Source organism: Elaeis guineensis, chromosome 2 (assembly GCF_000442705.2).
Source record: "Elaeis guineensis isolate ETL-2024a chromosome 2, EG11, whole genome shotgun sequence".
NCBI classification, from domain to species: Eukaryota; Viridiplantae; Streptophyta; class Magnoliopsida; order Arecales; family Arecaceae; genus Elaeis; species Elaeis guineensis.
The window spans coordinates 121,400,013-121,417,544 of record NC_025994.2 but is presented as its reverse complement, the minus strand read 5'-3'; the positions used below and the strand labels follow the sequence as shown (position 1 = coordinate 121,417,544).

Genomic DNA, 17,532 nt, shown 5'->3' with positions numbered 1-17,532 from the left:
AGAACAGGAGGAGAACCTCGTCCTGACATGAGCAAAGTCAAAAGCCCAGTTCTTTTAGACCGGATGGGGGAAGAGGCCTTACAGCGCCCTAACACGCCCTCGCAGCCCAGCCAGGAACAGAAGGAGAACCTCGCCCTGGCTCAAATAAAGGGGAAGGCTCGGACTCCTACGGGAGTCGGGTTCCGTCCATGATGCCAAAAAAAAAAAAAAAAAAAAAACTTCGCCCGGGCTCCTACGGGAGCCGGATTCCGTCCACGACGCCCAGGAAAACTTCACCCGGACTCCTACGGGAGCCGGGCTCCATCACCGACATCAGCTACAGGACAACCCTGCCCGGACTCCTACGGGAGCCGGGCTCCGCTGACAACAGCAATAGCCGATAGGCCTTGTCCGGACTCCTACGGGATCCGGACTTCGCCTTTAATCTTGATTGCAGGAAGACTTTGCCCTGACTCCTACGAGAGCTGGGCTTCGCCCATAACTCTAACTTCAAGAGGGATTCTCCGTTCGGGCTCCCACGGGAGCCGAACTTAGCCTCGACTTCAGCGGAGAAAAACTCTAAGCAAAAAAGGAAGGCAATGGATCGCAACAGCGATGATCGGAAAGCAAACAGCGCACGAGGGCAACGGGAGCTCGGATCCCCGAATTCAAGCCCCAGGAAGGACCCCGGGCCCAAATGGCCCCGAGCGAACCTGCAGCCGTTAACGGAATAACAACTGGGTATCTTTGAACAGCGTAAAAGTCAAAAAGGAGCTCGACAAATAACAACCCTACGCGAATAAAAGAGGTCATCGATGACCTTGGGACGACGTGAAAAAGAAAAGAAGAAAAGAAGGAAGAAAGAGGAAAGGAAAATGAAGAAGTTCGACAGACAACTATTCAATACAAGATGCAGACAAGGTAACCAAATCTTCTTTTCATTTAACAAGATATACGTTACAGGACCCGGTGGGTCAAGAAAAAGATATACATCATCGCAAGCCTCGCGAGCACGGCTTGGAAGGGGTATACCGAAGGCCGCTCCGAGCTGCAAACTCCTCTTCCCGTCTCTGTCCTTCTCAACCACGTTCTCCAGTGCATGTAACGGACCTATCAGCTCTCGCCCCACCTCGCTTCGCTCCATCTCCGAAATCCCGACCCTAGGGGGAAAAGGGTGGGATAGATCCCTGGGGGCGGTAAGGGCAACGGCGGCAGTGATGAAGACCTATTTCAAGAAGAACCGGAGTCACCTTGGATGCAGCGGTGATGCCAGAGATACACTCCATCTCCGAATGTTCCACGACAGCCGCCACCCAAAATGCTCCGGCAAGGTCGGCATGCGCTACTTCCACCATCCCCGCAACAAGTTCAACGCCCCACCATCCCCGCAACAAGTTCAACGCCCCACCGCCACCCAAACTGCCCCACCGTCAACGCCGACCGCTTCTGGTCCCTCGGCCCCGACGGTATCAAGGATCCCGCCATAGCTCGTGACGACAGCTCTGCCCTCTTGACCGGTATCACCCCGCCTTGCTGCTCCAAAATTCTCGGGCAGAATAACTTCACCGACTGCCCCCGTTATTAAACCCCTGTTATTGAAGAAATTCTTCCTTCAGCCCCCTTTAAAGCGACGGAGATTCTCACCGGCCGCCATTCTCCTCCTCTCCTTCCTCCAAGCCCTAAACATCCCTTCAAGAATGACTTCCGGGGTAGAGGACATGGCGTGAAAACTCTCGGAGAAGAATTGGGGAGCTGAAGAAGGCAAGGGCTGGTGCGAGGGGAGTAGCTGAGTAGCTAAGCTCTCGGGCAAAAGAAAGGCACCATCCTATCGGCAGAATGAAGCCACGAAGGGAGATTAGGGGGTTTAAATAGCCGACGGATCCTAGCGCAGTTATGGCGGCGGGTGTTCCTGGGCCAACTGGTGCGTGCCACGTGTCCTGCATGTCCCCCTCATCGCTATCGAGGGTTGACCGCTCACAAATTTCCATAGCACGACGCTTGGGATCGCATTCCGACGGAGGTTCCGAAAAGACTCTTCAGGTCACCTTCACCGGAAAACGGGCTCTGACGTGCGCATATTTAATGCCAAAATATCTGGGGGCGGCGGAGCGCAGGATTTGAAGGGACGGCTTCGGCTGTGCCCGTCTCTCTTTATACTTCCCTCGATTGAAATTCAAACTTGGAAGTAGGGGGACTGGTGTTGGGTATAAAATATCCACAGTCGAAGTCCTCAACGGAATCGACTACATGACAACTCCGCCCGGACTCCTACGGGAGCCGGGCTCCGCCGACAACTCCGACCTCAAGACAACTCCGCCCGGACTCCTACGGGAGCCGGGCTCCACCGACAACTCCGACCTCAAGACAACTCCGCCCGGACTCCTACGGGAGCCGGGCTCCACCGCCGACATCAACAGCAGGTAGACTCCGCCCGAACTCCTACGAGAGTCGGGCTCCGTCCTCAACATCAGCTGCTGGTAAGCCTTGTCCGGACTCCTACAGGAGCCAGACTCCGCCTTTAACTTTAAATTACAGGGAGACTCCGTTCGGACTCCTATGGGAGCCGGGCTTCATCCTCGACTCCAACGGCTGCAGACAGACTTTGTCCGGACTCCTACAGGAGCCGGATTCCGCCAACGACTTCAACAGCAGGTAGACTCTGCCCGAACTCCTACGGGAGTCGGGCTCCGTCCTCAACATCAGCTGCTGGTAAGCCTTGTCCGGACTCCTACGGGAGCCGGACTCCGCCTTTAACTTTAAATTGCAGGGAGACTCCGCCCGGACTCCTACGGGAGCCGGGCTTCATCCTCGACTCCAACGGCTGCACACAGACTTTGTCCGGACTCCTACGGGAGTCGAATTTCGCCAACGACTTCAACAGCAGGTAGACTCCGCCCGAACTCCTACGGGAGTCAGGCTCCATCTTCAACATCAGCTGCTGGTAAGCCTTGTCCGGACTCCTACGGGAGCCAGACTCCGCCTTTAACTTTAAATTGCAGGGAGACTCCGCCCGGACTCCTACGGGAGCTGGGCTTCATCCTCGACTCCAACGGCTGCATACAGACTTTGTCCGGACTCCTACGGGAGCCGGATTCCGCCAACGACTTCAACAGCAGGTAGACTCCGCCCGAACTCCTACGGGAGACGGGCTCCGTCCTCAACATCAACTGCTGGTAAGCCTTGTCCGGACTCCTACGGGAGCCGGACTCCGCCTTTAACTTTAAATTGCAGGAAGACTCCGCCCGGACTCCTACGAGAGCCGGGCTTCATCCTCGACCCCTACGGCTGCAAGACAGACTTTGTCCGGACTCCTACGGGAGCTGAACTCCGTCACCAGCCCCGGCCACTGTCGAGCTTCGGCCGATGGATCTACATTTCCAGGCTGTATCAACGGCCATGATTCTGCTCCACTCATTGCGGCAGACCTTACGTGACTTCATTATTCTCTGACAGGCTGTATCAACGGCCATGATTCTGCTCCACTCATTGCGGCAGATCCTACGCGACTCCATTATTCTCTGACAGGCTGTATCAACGGCCATGATTCTGCTCCACTCCCTGCGGCGGGCGCCGCGTGACTCCACTGCCTGTAACAGATTCCACATGGCGAGCTACGGCGATAGCCACGACTCCGTCCACTACTCTTCGCAGTAAATTCCTCTTGACTGTGGGCGGCCCACTACCTGGCGGTTACAAACATCGCCATCGATCCATTACCTCCCCCGCCTATAAAAGGGGGACCCAGATACGTTATTCGATAAGCTCATTTCTTATCTCAAAACTCTGCTAAATTCTCCGTTCGAGCACTCCATTCTTGTTGAGGCAGAGAACTGACTTGAGCATCGGAGGGTCTTGCCGGAGCAACCCCACCTCCGGTTTAGACTTCCTTTGCAGGTCCCGGCGGCGACCGCGGCTTCCCCAACTCTAGCTTCTCCGGCGCAAGCAGATTTTTGCACCAACAAATGCATTTATGGGTTCAAGCAGGTATTGAAGAGCAGGTACTTCTATTTTTAATGAGATAGTCAAAATATTTGACTTTATCAAATATAGATGAACTATGTGTATGTGCAAGAAGATAAGTGAAAATCCCACTAACTTCTTGGTTATATATATGGGTGACATACAGTATATTAAAAAGATAGTCCTGATATTACACTCGATTAATGATATTCTTATCACAAAAATTTTCATGAAAAAAGACTTGGGTTAAGCATTCAATATACCGAGCATCTATAGGGATAGATGTAAATGGATGCTAGGCTTATCCTAGTCTAGGTATATGAAATTTATGTTGAAGGTGTTCAATATGAATGGGTGTAAAGGAGTTTACTTATCCATATATTCAATGTATCTAGCCTGATGTGATTTATACTTTTTGTATAATCATTGATTTCAGACAGATCCATGATAGGATCTTTTGAAAATCATGAAAAGTATTTTCAAAGTACTTGAGAAGTACTAGAGAGATAGTGAATTAGAAAATTTTTTGCAGCAAACTGTATTTGACTAAGTTAATTGCTGTTAGTAAAGATTGCTAAGGACAGTCACCTGATGAAAGGGTTCATCACTAAGTTGGGTGTAATTTTATCAAAAATCCACGTACATCCTATGGCACTTTCACCTCATTCATGATTTAATCATAAATGAGTTTATGTAAAGAACAATATAATAGCATCAGTTCACTAAGCCTAACACAGCAGCAATGTGTTCGCCATCCTGATTGCATGAGCATCAAGTATAGGGGCGATTGATTTTAGTGCAAGTGGGAGATTGAAAGAATAGTGCTCAATAAGCCAATCGCATGGAGATGCGAAGAAACTTTTTTTTTATTTTTTTTCTACTTATTTGCATGACATTAGTTATTTTTATTCATGAGGTACTGTATTTTATCATTTGCTGCATCATATTTTTATGATTACGATAAATCTCATGGATTAAGATAATGATTTTAGGGCCATGATGAGATCATGTCAGTGAGACTTAAAATCTTGATAGCTCCATCTAAAATATTCTCAATCATTGGATCATCGAGTCGGAGATCGATGATGCCGGTAAGACTGATACATCCTATGTATGCTCGATGGAGAGGGTAGTTGATCTCATAATTACTTGTGTGATGACACTAATACAAAGATGTAGGTGCTCATTAGAGAATGAGTTCACTGAACTAATCCACAGAAAGAACATTTAATAGAGCCTTACAGCATATCAACGATGGTTCTTTAGTGGGAGTGGTGCATGTGATCTTTTGACCTGAGATCATCATGGTACCTTGTGTACATAGATCTTTACTTTGGTTTATTCTCTAGCACATCACTTTGAGATATGTGTGGGATATTCTGGATATGGCGAAATATGAATGAAAGTTGTTAGTGGTCAATAAAGAATCGGTCATTCTTTGTAGGAGGAGAGAACATCCTATGTGATCTCATAAGATGATGACTCTGAGAGTTTCTAGCTAGAACAAAGATGAACAGTAAAAAAATTTTTTGCTGATTCATCAATCAAGTCATCATAATTGGATCGAGATATATATGGATAGGTACTTGAGTTTGACATGTTTCTATGCCTATGATTTTTTCGAGATGTTGTGTAATCAAAGGATTGAATTGCATGATAACTCATCATGGAAGGATAATTTTGATATTTTTATCAAATTTTAAATCTTTCAGATAGTCAAGATACGTTGCTAGATGTCAATCTTGACTTGTGGACTCATCATAATTAAAAAAGTTTAATTCAAGAATCAATTAGAAAGAGTCCTAGTTGATTGGGACTCTTGAGCTAACCTAATCTAATCGGATTAGGGTTACGTTGAGAGTCTGGATCCACTGCTGGCTAGATTTGGAATCCAATGGATCACACACAATAAGAATTTGATCTTGATCCAATTTATTTGAATTTATTGTTAATCTAATAGGTTAATTGAATTGTTAGCATATGAATTAAACCAAGTTTCCAATTGGGTTCAGTGCAAATGTGTTTGTGCTAACTCTTTACTTGTTATCTTGATCTAATGTGATTGAGTTTGAACCATCTAATTATTAAATGGTTTATAATTTTTAATAGAAGAGTTTCATATGAATAAATCTCCTCCATGCCATATCCACATGCACAAAATATGTCACACCCATTTAATTTATGGCGTTAAGAAGGAAGAGTCCTTCTTAATAAAGTCTCTTAATTTTTTTACAAATTTTACACGTCCCATTAATTTGTACGCCATTAGATGGTGCCTTAGGATAATGTGGGTGTGAAAGAGGAGAAGGAGTCCTTCTCTGAGAAGGAACTCCATGCCAAATTTATTTGGGACGTCCCCTCTTTTTGTGTGAAGAAATGGAAGAGTCCATTTCATGTCAAACTCTTAATTCCTTCCATTATTTCCACACATTCCTTTTAATTCCTCATGTCATGGGATGGCCCTTGAGATTGTGGGTGCAGATAAGAAGGAGAAGTCCTTCTCTTGGAAGGAAATTGAGCATCACAAATTAAATGGATTCCACATATATACGTGACATATAGAAGAGTCTTAATTGTTAAGGACTCTTGAATTCTTCTGCCATTTCCTTTTCCACGTATCATAAGATGGCATTCTGATTTTTTTATGTAGAGAAAGAGTCCTTCTATAGATGAAACACTTCTTATTCCACACTATTATGTTTTTGTTTCGATGCAAAAATTAATTTGGTGCGTGTAATGAATAAGGGACACCAAGAGTTGGCACCCCTTGGAAATTATGTGGCACCCCTTCATACCTTATATAAGGGGTGCCCCATATGGGATAAAATTCATCTAAAATTGGCATTAGATGTGGGATTAGATGAGGAAAAGTCAAAAAAAAATTGAAGTGAAAAAGACAAAGAAAAGAGAGAGAAAAATAGAAAGGAAGAGAGAGAGAAAAAGGAAAGCATGAGATGCTTGTCCAAAAAATCAGATTGTTCATATGTTGAACTTATAATTTGATTTGTGTGTGGTGAGATCTTTTGAGAAAAAATTTTTAGAGAGATCATTGTGGAGGTCTCAAAGGCATACCAGTATTGGTGCAACCCGTTCTTGCAAAGGATGAACGGCAGCGAGCTTGTTAAGAAGGCTGCAGTACCATGACGAATTGGAAAGAACCCTGATCAATCCTGTATGGATCACCATTGGAGGACTTCTACTTTAGAATCTCGTGAAGATATCAAGATTGCCAATTCATGATCTTCATGGTGGTATATGACTTCTGATCTTCTCTTGTTATGCATGTTTGTGTTATTTGATTGTAATCATCAAGGTGTTCCTAGGACTTTTATGTTCTGGTAGTCTAGTTTAAATGTTAAACTTATTTTCAATTGTTGAATGTATGTAAAAAAATTTAAAATTTATATTCTACTATATCACTGAAATCCAACACTCCCAACTCCCCCTCCCTGATGGCCACTCACATCCTGATCTCTCATCTGCCCCCGTTTGTCTCCTCTCCATTGCTCACCTCCGCCGCTCCTCCTCCTGCCCTCCCCACCCCATCCCCCCTCTCTCTCCAGAAGCTTCCGCCAATCCAAACCCCAACTCCCACTCCCCAACCCCCCTATCCCGATGGCCACTCGCATCTTGATCCCTCACCCACTACCATTCATCCCCTCTATGCCGCTTCTTTTCTGCCCTCACCTTCGGCGCTCCTCCACACCTCTGACGCTCCTTTCCACCATCGCTATCGGCTGGAGCCCCCACTATGTGTCGATTCTAACTACCAAGGACTCGCACTGAAGGTGCTGAAATCCACAGCCTTAGATCCATCCCTCACTATGCCATTGAGGAAGGCTGCCATCTGCAAGTTGTGCCGGTGCTGGTTTGCCGTCATCGGTACTATATTTTTTTCTATTTCTTTCCTCATCCGTCGATCCATCCCCCAAACCCCCTTTTTTTTCTTCTCTCCTTTTCCCTCCCTTCTTCCTCTCCCAGCCCTCACCTCATCTTCCCCACACCCGCAACCCCAACCCGATCCATCCCCCCAACCCTTTTTTTGTTTTCCTTTTTTTCTTTTCCCTCACTTTTTCCTCTCCCAGCCTTCACCTCGTTGATCCCTCACTTCTTCCTCTCCCTTTTTTTATCCTTACTATCCCTATCTCTGTTCTTTTCCAGGCACCTCCGTCACCACTCCCATCTCCAAAACCCCAATCATAGCCCTAGCCAAAGCCCCCATGCTAACCCTAATCCTTTCAAAACCCCATCCCCTTCTAAACCCTAATCCTAATTTGGATCCTATGCATCCCCCCTCGTCATTTCCATCTTCAAAATCTCAAATCTTAGCCCTAACCCAAAACCCGATACCGATCCTATCCCTCCCAACCGCCATCCCCATCTGAACCCTAACCCTAATTTGGGCCCTACTCATTCCAACCCTAATCCTCAAACATCCCGATGCCTCCCTTCAAAACCCTAACCCATCACCAGCACTACCCTCTTCAACCAAACCCTAATCCTTTCCCACACCGACTGTTAATCCATCTACCGACACCCTGATTCTACTATCCTAGATGTTTGCCGCACGCGGCCCTCAACATCCTTCGATGTTTCTTCTCCATCGACTAGACCCTAACCTAAACCCTAACTCAGGCACCCTAATGTCAATGCCTATCGGGATCTAACCCTAACCGTAAGCCCGAACCGAACCCTAAACCCTGACTCTCAGCCCATTGTGAATCCTATCCAAAAAATTTAGCTCAACCCAACCATCATCCCAAATTGGCCTACCTGATGCCAACTATGAATAGGAACAAACTTGACCATGAGCCCAGATCAGACCCGATCAAAAAATGCAGGCTGACCCAACCACCAATCTAACCCCAAGCTACTTGCTCTTGACCTCGATTAGGATCCTAACCTTGACCCTAAATATTCCAACCCCAATCCAATCAATCCAATAACCAATAAACCATCACCTGATAGCCCAATAACCCAATAAATCATGATCCGATAGCCCAAACCCATGGAAAAAATTAGGTTCTTCGGACTGAACCCGTTTTCAAATTTGCCCTATCTATCCGGACCCATTCAGTCGATCTATCCGAACCCGTGATCCGATCTGTCTGAACCTGTGATCAGATCTGGGGGGAAAAAGTGATCGGAGGGGGGGGGGCTAAAGTCCAGCAACCATCCCGACCCCTACCATCCTTTCCTCAATGTCACTATGGATGCCTAGTAAAGCACCATCCAAGGTAATTTCTGAAAATTGAAGGCTGCTGTAGGTAGCAAACTTTCCAACCCAGGATCAACAGTGATTTTCATAACCACATTGATCATGATGATCTTTTACCCAGATGATGTGGTAGGGGAACAAGAAGGTTGGAACAAGAAGGTTGCCAAATGATGCAACAACCCCCCTTGCTCTGATGGTAAAAGGTAAATGAGGTACCCCTTGCTCTGGAAGAGGAAGGCTGCCACAACAACCATCCATTGCTCCGATGATATTAAAAAAAAAAAAAACTTATCGAATCCTCCCTTCTTCCTCAGATGATGTAATAAGGGGTTTGGATGGCTGCAGCACATCTGTAGCAACCACCTCAATTAGTCTGATGAGATTATAGAATGTGAGGATATAGATCTATTGTATGTTAAAAAAAACTCACCATTAAAAATCTTCTTCCACGCACAGTTGCCTCCTATCATTTTGGAAGAGAGGATATATATATATATATATAGATCCTCTCTATCTTCCTCAGATGACCAGTCCCCTCCATCATCTCTCTCCATGACTCTCCGGAACTCTCCATCAGCCTGCTAAATCGACCTATTGTTCTTTCCAACCATCTATTATCCAGCAGTCTGGATCTACAATTCAAGTGGAATCATCGGAAGTCCTGTCTCCCTCTTGAACTGCTCTCTGTGGCCCAGTAAGTGGGTTCTGCCACCGTGTAAGTAGATTTTAAGCACCTGATTTTGGCATAATTTTTTTATTTTAATATATTAGTCATTAATTGAATCAGATGGCATACCCACCCCCCCCCCCCGACGGCCAATATTATTAATATGAATTTGTTGGAATTTGACGGCAGATAGGATCAGCAAGTTGCCTCTGCCACCAGCATGCGAATTTGACTATTGTTTTTATCATTTTATTTTCATTGTATGATATTTTAAATATTATCCTCATTCTCTATTTTTGGCTCATTTATTATTTCATATTTTAAATATTATCATCAGATGGCAGGCAGAATCGGTAATTTGCCTCTGCCACCGGTATGCGAATATGACTATTTTTTTATTAATATTATCTTCATTCCCTATTTTGGGCTCATTTATTGTTTGATATTTTAAATATTATCCCCAAGCAATAGCATCTATCATTTTAAGTGTAAAATAAAAGAATTATTAGATGGTTGACATGTGGCAGACGGGTGGGACAACGCATGAAATGCTGGATATGTGATACTTGTCGTATTGAAAAAGCACTGACTTCTCCTTTAATGTATTGTATAGATATCAATAGATTTGAGAGAATTATGCCTTTGATATTATCATTATTTGGACCCGTGAAGTCACCTTACTTCTTTTTTCTAACAAAAAAGAAAAAGAAACTTTTTTTTTTGAGTAATGAGAACATGAGAATGCACATGCAGCACAAAGTTGCCGGATTGGGGTGGATCTTCAGAAATAATAATCAACATGACACAGCATCTTGCTTAGTGTGAAATGAGGTTGATCTAATGAGTTTCTGAGACTCCTTTGCTGCGTCTGAAGCAGTTTAGAGGACTCTTTTCATTTCTTAAAAGTCCTCGTCCTCGAAATTTGTCAAGATTAACTTTGATGCTAGTGTCAGAGATGGCAGGGATGATGCGAACTATATTATTCAGAGCTCGAATGCTAGAGTTTTGGCTGCTGGAAGATCTCATATCTTCAACCCATCTGTTCCTCGGGTGGAGCTCTATGCTGCTTGGGTGGACATTATCTATGCGAGACATGAGCTGCGAGCTGACAGGGTTTTCGTCGAAGATGACTTGGCCACGATCATCGACTGGATTCAGAATGAGGTGAAGCACCTGGAAACCTATCCACCGCTCTATGATATCTGGAGGTCCCTTCGTCACACCACCGTATTGTCTGTCCGACGCGTATTTTGGGAGACGAACAATGCCACGGATTGGGCTGCCTCTTTTATTGTCGAGCACACCAGAGATTGGACCTGGCATGAAGGCGATGACTGCCCTTGGGCCTTGCGTAATATTTTGTACTTTGATTCTCTAGGCTGCACTCTTATTAGAATAGTGTGATCGCCTACTTGTATAAAAAAAAAAGAAAAAAAAGGAGACAGGTTGATCCCTGTGGTGGCACCCCTCTGTCTACAATTCTACTACAATTCTACATTCAGGAGTCGAGTAACGCATTCTCAAATATGCATACTTAAATAATTATTATAAAATGAATAAAATTTTTATTGTCAGACCGATCATGAAGAAAATTATAATCGGATATGCCTTGAAAATGTTCATCAAAAGATGAATGTTCGTGCGCACTTACGCGTGCACGTTAAGATACTAAGAAAAGAAGAATGGATAAATTCTAAAGATATTTGGACAGTTTAGATAAACATCACATAACCATCTTTTTTTTTATGGATGTTTCAATATATGCATATGGTAGACGATGATGATTCGATCATAATTTGTTGTATGATCGATCTGATTGTAAAAATTTTATCCTTACGAGATGAGTTTTTCTTCTATATTTATGTTATGCTTGGTGCTATAGCACGTAGTTTAATAAGGTCTGGTCAGATCCAAGCCTCTGGTACTCACCATGATTAGCGAACCTGTCACCACTGGAATATTAAGCACGTCTGTGGAATCCTAATCCGTAAAATCTAAACCATAGTTGGTGCTTGATATATGAACTTAACTTAGCTGACGGTGGGGAGGCGAGTGGAGGTCATGCTCTGTTTCCAAGATAATGCAGGCATGCTGCATGATAAGTAGTGATAGTCCAGCTTGCAGTGATTTGTTGCCACCTTCCCAAATGCTCCGCTTGTTTGGACACCTCAGTGAGGTAATCAGAGGTCCAAATCAGCCCACTTAGTTTCTAGTGGGAAACAGCCTGAAACCGATCTCGCGAATGCCCTTCTTTTTTTTTTTTTACCTATTTACTTGTAGGTGACCGAGGTTGCACCACAACAAAACGTCTAGGCTCAGGCAATGTTCACTATATGGTCTATTTCTTCTTAATTATCAACGTATATGATACCCAAAGTTGCTGCATTTATAAAAGGTTCAAAAGCAGGACTAGCTTCATGAGAAGCTTTCAATTGTACAGGTGCAAAGATCAACATGGACTCATCCATGATCAGATGCTGCGTGCGGGGTAAGTCAAATTATTACGTAGGCTCGCCAAAATTGACTGGGCACTAGCGTAGTGTAAAAGTCACCATTCATTTCCTCCATGAAACGTTTGTAGAAGGAAAATATATAGATTAATATGATGCAGTTGGATGAAAGTAGATTTGACGATTTTCTTTTAGATAACAAAAAGGTGGGCTTCGTGGTTCCACACTTTTACTACAAGTGTGTGCACTATTTTATTTCCAAAAGTTGGAATTTGGGTGGACCAGCTCCAGCGGATGAGTCCAATAGTCACTTGCCACATTTCTCTTATATATTTAAACAATTCAAGATAAGACAAATTAAGGATGCTTGTTGTGTATTGTATATATATGTGCCCCTGGATTTGGATTTATCCAATGGATCTGATCCATATAACAATTTCTTATAAATGAAAGATGCTTGTTATATATATTATGTGCTTCAATTTTGAACAGTGATATATGTACATTTGTTTCCTTTCATAGTACATTTCTTTCCTCCCAGATGCAACCAGTCACAAAAATACATGCATGCCCATACTGTTTGAGAAGCCGTTGATTAAAGGTTGTCATGTTGATTTTAATTAGATGGAGTGCACTACATTTGATATATCCATAAATGAAATGTTAAAATACCTCGCACACATATCCATAACATCTGTTATGTTATATGTGCATTGTTTAATATATGTCTCACAAGAAACATGCTTTTAAAATCCAGATCTTTTTCAACCTGCTGGAAAGCAAATTTTTTATTCTGCAAATAGCAACTTGGACGGACCGTAATGTAATTTTCTGGCATGACGCTAAAGGAAGCTGCTACTTTTATTCTTAAATAATTTCAGATATGGGGGTTTTATTGATGCGTAATTGGAGCACACTTCATTGGATGGGTATCGGAGTCCTATACGTACGTTATGCTATCGTCAGATATAAATTAAATACAGCATTGACGAAGTCTTGGAACGTTTCGGTCAGCCCATGGTTAACTTTAAGATACTGCCGTTACCAAAAAAATAAAAAAATGAAAAAAAAAACTACTTGACGACATTGTGAGAGGAACATTGTTGTCTTTTTGCTTCGTTATGGAACAATGCCGTTAAAACACCATCGTTTATAATAACATGTCAAACTTCTCTGGCCGTTATTTTTCCCAATGTGGAGGGAGGATCTTGTTCCTTTAGCCTCAATCATTTATTTATAATTTTTAAGAATGATTCCACACTGTTATTTTAATAGAAATAGAAAACCCTCACCCAAATCATGACCTCTTCATTGAGAGGGACTCAATAGTAGAATATGGCATGCTATTTGGAGCAAGTCAAACGTGGCCCAAAATGCGGGGAAAACATTCGCAAAAAAAAAAAAATAAAAATAAAAAAATAATAATAATAATATAAAGATGGTGAAAAAATTAGAAGGGAGCAGAAAAGTTATTTTATTAAAAATTTTAGAACAACACCATGTGGGATGAAGTTAGTGTACGGTGAAATCATTGCCCCCTAAAAGATAAGATTTTGTGCACTGAGGGTCAAGCTTAATCTAAGTTAATTATGGATCAGCACATGAAAGCAAGAGTCCACGCCTAAAAGTCCATGATGATTCCAAAACGTATGCCTTCGACTCCGTGATGACTCAGACAGTCAGGCGAAACAATCCATCAGGAAATCCATGAAAAATATCACCGTAGTTCATAGCTCAGCATATACACTTGCTTTCCCAGCACAAGTAACAGCTTTCAATATTACAAGGTACCTAAATAATTCAATTTCTAGACGGCAGTTGTAGCACGCCAAACTCTCAACAACAGCATGTCAACAGTCCTGTTTTATTTACTCACCAGGGAACCGTAGAGACTACTACTCTATGAGCTAACGATTACAACCGACTCAGTCGGAGATAATGCTTAAACAACAGCCAAACATATGGAAAATGTCTAAGAGGGTAAAATCATACAACTGTAGAACCTACGAGTCCCATATGGGTCCGAATGCTGGTATCCCAACTGCCTTGCAAGCATTAACAACATCCCTGCTTCCCTGGGGATTGCTGGTCACCACTACCACCTCGGCCTTCCAATTCCTGGCGGCATCAATGGTCATCTGTGCAATATTTGGCCGACCAGACACCGCAGTATCATGTACCATCACCTTCTCCTTTGGATGACCGCTCATCATCTGCTTGATCTCCTTCCCAAAGTTTTGCTCAACCCCCTTGGTCACCCACACCACGCACACGTCCGCAGCGCATGGCTGCAGCAAGAACGACAGGAACACACAAATTCCGGACCCAGTTGCGACCAACACCGCCCGGTTGTACATGTTCACCAGGTAGGGGAGGCCAGCGAAGTGAACTCCTCGAACCCAAAGATGGGTCGGTGGGTCCGAGACCAAACCCCTGGTGAAGTCGCCGACGGCGCCCGCCAGCATCATGTGGCCGTCATTATCATCAGATATGATGCCGAAGGCGTGCCACTCGGACAAGGGTGACCTACTAATCCTCCCCAGTATACCGGCTTTGATTCCTCCGGCGAACTTTATAATGGACGCATGGCCGGATGGAGCGGTGACCGAGACCGGGACTCGTCTCACCGTCAGCCATGGAAGGATGGTGAAGAAAGTGATGGCCACAGTGAGCCAGAGCTCTTGCTGCTTCGCAAGCCTGGAGCCTTCAAGATTGTCATATGATTTGGTGGCTGGATCATAGCCAACCGTGAGGATGACAAACACCCAGAGGAGTGCGAGAGCCGTCCATCCAGCAAACCTGTGAGTCCGCTCGAAGACGTTGTGGTGGAGGTGGCGGACGAGGGGGAACGCGGCCATGCAGGAAAGACAGAGTAGTGATAGAATGGTGGAAGCGACTGCGATGATATCGCCAGAGGTGTTGTCACGGTGATTAAGGGTGAGTACGAGAGCATAGATGAGCCATGCGACGGATGACATGCCGCAGCTGCTGTGGATTCCACCGACGGATTGGAGAAAGGAAGTGGTGGCGGTCTTGATGAAGAGAGGAACCCAAGGCCTCCCCAGCACCTTGACAGCGAGCCAGAAGACGACGAGGAGAAAGGCCTCGCTGCGGCAAAGAGTGAGGGCTAAGATGTTATAAATAGACAAGGCTGCTGCTCTTTTCTTCGCATAGGGGAAGTGGCCGGTGATGGCGAGAACCAACCCAATCATGTTGAGGGTGAAACAGACGGCGAAGAGGCGCTTGTACACCGTGAACAGTCCCTGGTCCAGCAGAATAATAGAGAGGCGCGACTGTGATGGCTTGCTCTTCCTTACAGAAGGATTTCTTTTGGTTGCTTGTATGAGTTGATCAGCTTCTTGGACTTGTTGTTTCTCGATATCGTTGGCGACTTGCAGTACTTCGTTCGATGAAAAGGCGTCACCTTCTTCCACGTCGTCGTCATCGAGATCACAGAAATGACTACTGGCTAGGCTTCCGGTCCTTCGGAACTCAGATAGAACGGGGAAGACTCTATATGAGCCTAGTTGAGTCCATGGGAGCCAGCCACGCTGTTCGCTGCGGTTGTTTCGGCTTGGAAGCCCGATGTCAAATGGGCTTCCATTTCGGAGTTTAACTTCGAAGGAAACCCCTCTGCAGCTTGAAAACCTAGCCACCTTGTTAAGATCTTCCATGGCCGAAGAGTTGGGGAGGGATGGGTAGGGTTTGGTGAGTGGCAGGGATGGAGAGAGAGAGAGAGAGTAGAAGCAAGGAGAGGAAAGGATGGCAGGATGGAAGGATGCAAGTTTGCCTTAAGGCAGGAAGTCGAGCGGGGGTGCAATATATAGAAGTGATTGCGGGGCCCTTGGAATAATAGTTTAGCACCTATTAAAGGTAGGCGCGGTGCATCGCGCACACCGCAGAGGAGCCGGTTTCAGATAGATAACGGTTTTGTTTGATAAAATAAAATAAAAAAAAAAAAACGGTTTTGAGCGTTAATTACTTGACAAAATGACAAGGCTGGCCGGCCGGTATGGATTACCTGCGCTTGCTCCGCAGTTAGGAACCGCAAACCTATACTCGCCTATGCATATCCGCCCCCGGGCGGGCCATTCGGATGGGTTGACGCTGATAAAACTGTCAGAATTATTTTTTAAACAAATAAAAAGTATAAAATAAATTTTGATATTTTACATAGTATTTAGGGGTGGAATCGGGCCGGGTCATAGAGCCTGTTTGAAAGGTTTTTTTTGGAACTTCAGACAAATGTTTTCCAAAATATAGATCCAAATTAGACCCAGAGCGTAAGAATCAAAGCCGGTAGAATTATTTTTTAAATAAATAACAAATATAAAATAAATCTTGATATTTCATAAAATATTTAGGGGTGGAATCGGACTGGGTCATACCTCCATTAGAGCATATTCGAAAATTTTTTTTGGAACTTCAGAGCATTATAGATCCAAATCCGGCCCAAGCTAGCTCTGAAACCCAATTTAGCTGACTCTCATTAGTGGATCTACGAGTTAAAACTTTTCAACTCGGAGATGGGCATGTGGAGGAGAATGCTTCTAGTGTTTGTCATGTCTCTCTTCCTGACACTACAAAAAATAAAAAGATTAGGAACATTCTATTAATAGTGTTATTAAAACCGTGCCTAATAAAATTAAATGGAGGCGTTTGTTACCGTTTCTATTGAATAATTTTAGACACATTTTTTTTCATTCCAATGAATACTTATATGAACGTTATCATAAAACCACTCTTAGATATAAAAAGGAACAGATTAGAAACGTTTCTATATATCAATTTAAAAATATTTTAATAAAAATATTTCCATATATTTTATCCAATTTTTTTGCTCTTAAAATTCTTTCAAAATTTATGAATTTATTTTTTTCTCTGTGTATCAATTCATGCCTGGATAGACTACTATGGTGTAGCATGCTCCTTTGATCTATCTCATCTATCTCTTTCGAAAGAATTCTCTGGAATCAAGATACTATTATTGTCAAATCTCCTTCTAATAGAATATTAATAGCTTAAACTTTACTGATAGCAACCATTAATTAATGTAGTTGTAACTCTAAAGAAACATTTGAAAAATATTCCTAAAGAGCTGGAGGGATAGTCTAAAAATTATCTCTATTAATTATGGGGAACGTTCTTAATACGTTACCATCAAATCAATGGAGATATTTAGTTAACGTTGTTGGAAATCTAAGAGAACATTTGAAAAATATTCCAAAAGAGTTATAGAAACAGATAAATAACATGAC

At 43.7% G+C, this 17,532-nt stretch overlaps 1 protein-coding gene across 1 annotated transcript; it reads right to left on the bottom strand.

The window, feature by feature from the left end:
* Positions 1-14,122: 14,122 nt before the first annotated feature.
* Positions 14,123-16,019, bottom strand: LOC105038884 (adenylate-forming reductase 03009). Its single transcript, XM_010914808.3, has one exon. It carries the CDS (start codon positions 15,946-15,948, stop codon positions 14,278-14,280), a length of 1,671 nt encoding a protein of 556 aa, XP_010913110.1. The 5' UTR covers positions 15,949-16,019; the 3' UTR covers positions 14,123-14,277.
* Positions 16,020-17,532: the final 1,513 nt, after the last annotated feature.

Coding starts and splice junctions, on each gene's coding strand:
- LOC105038884 (XM_010914808.3), bottom strand. CDS start 15,948: ATGGAAGATCTTAACAAGGTGGCTAGGTTTTCAAGCTGCAGAGGGGTT.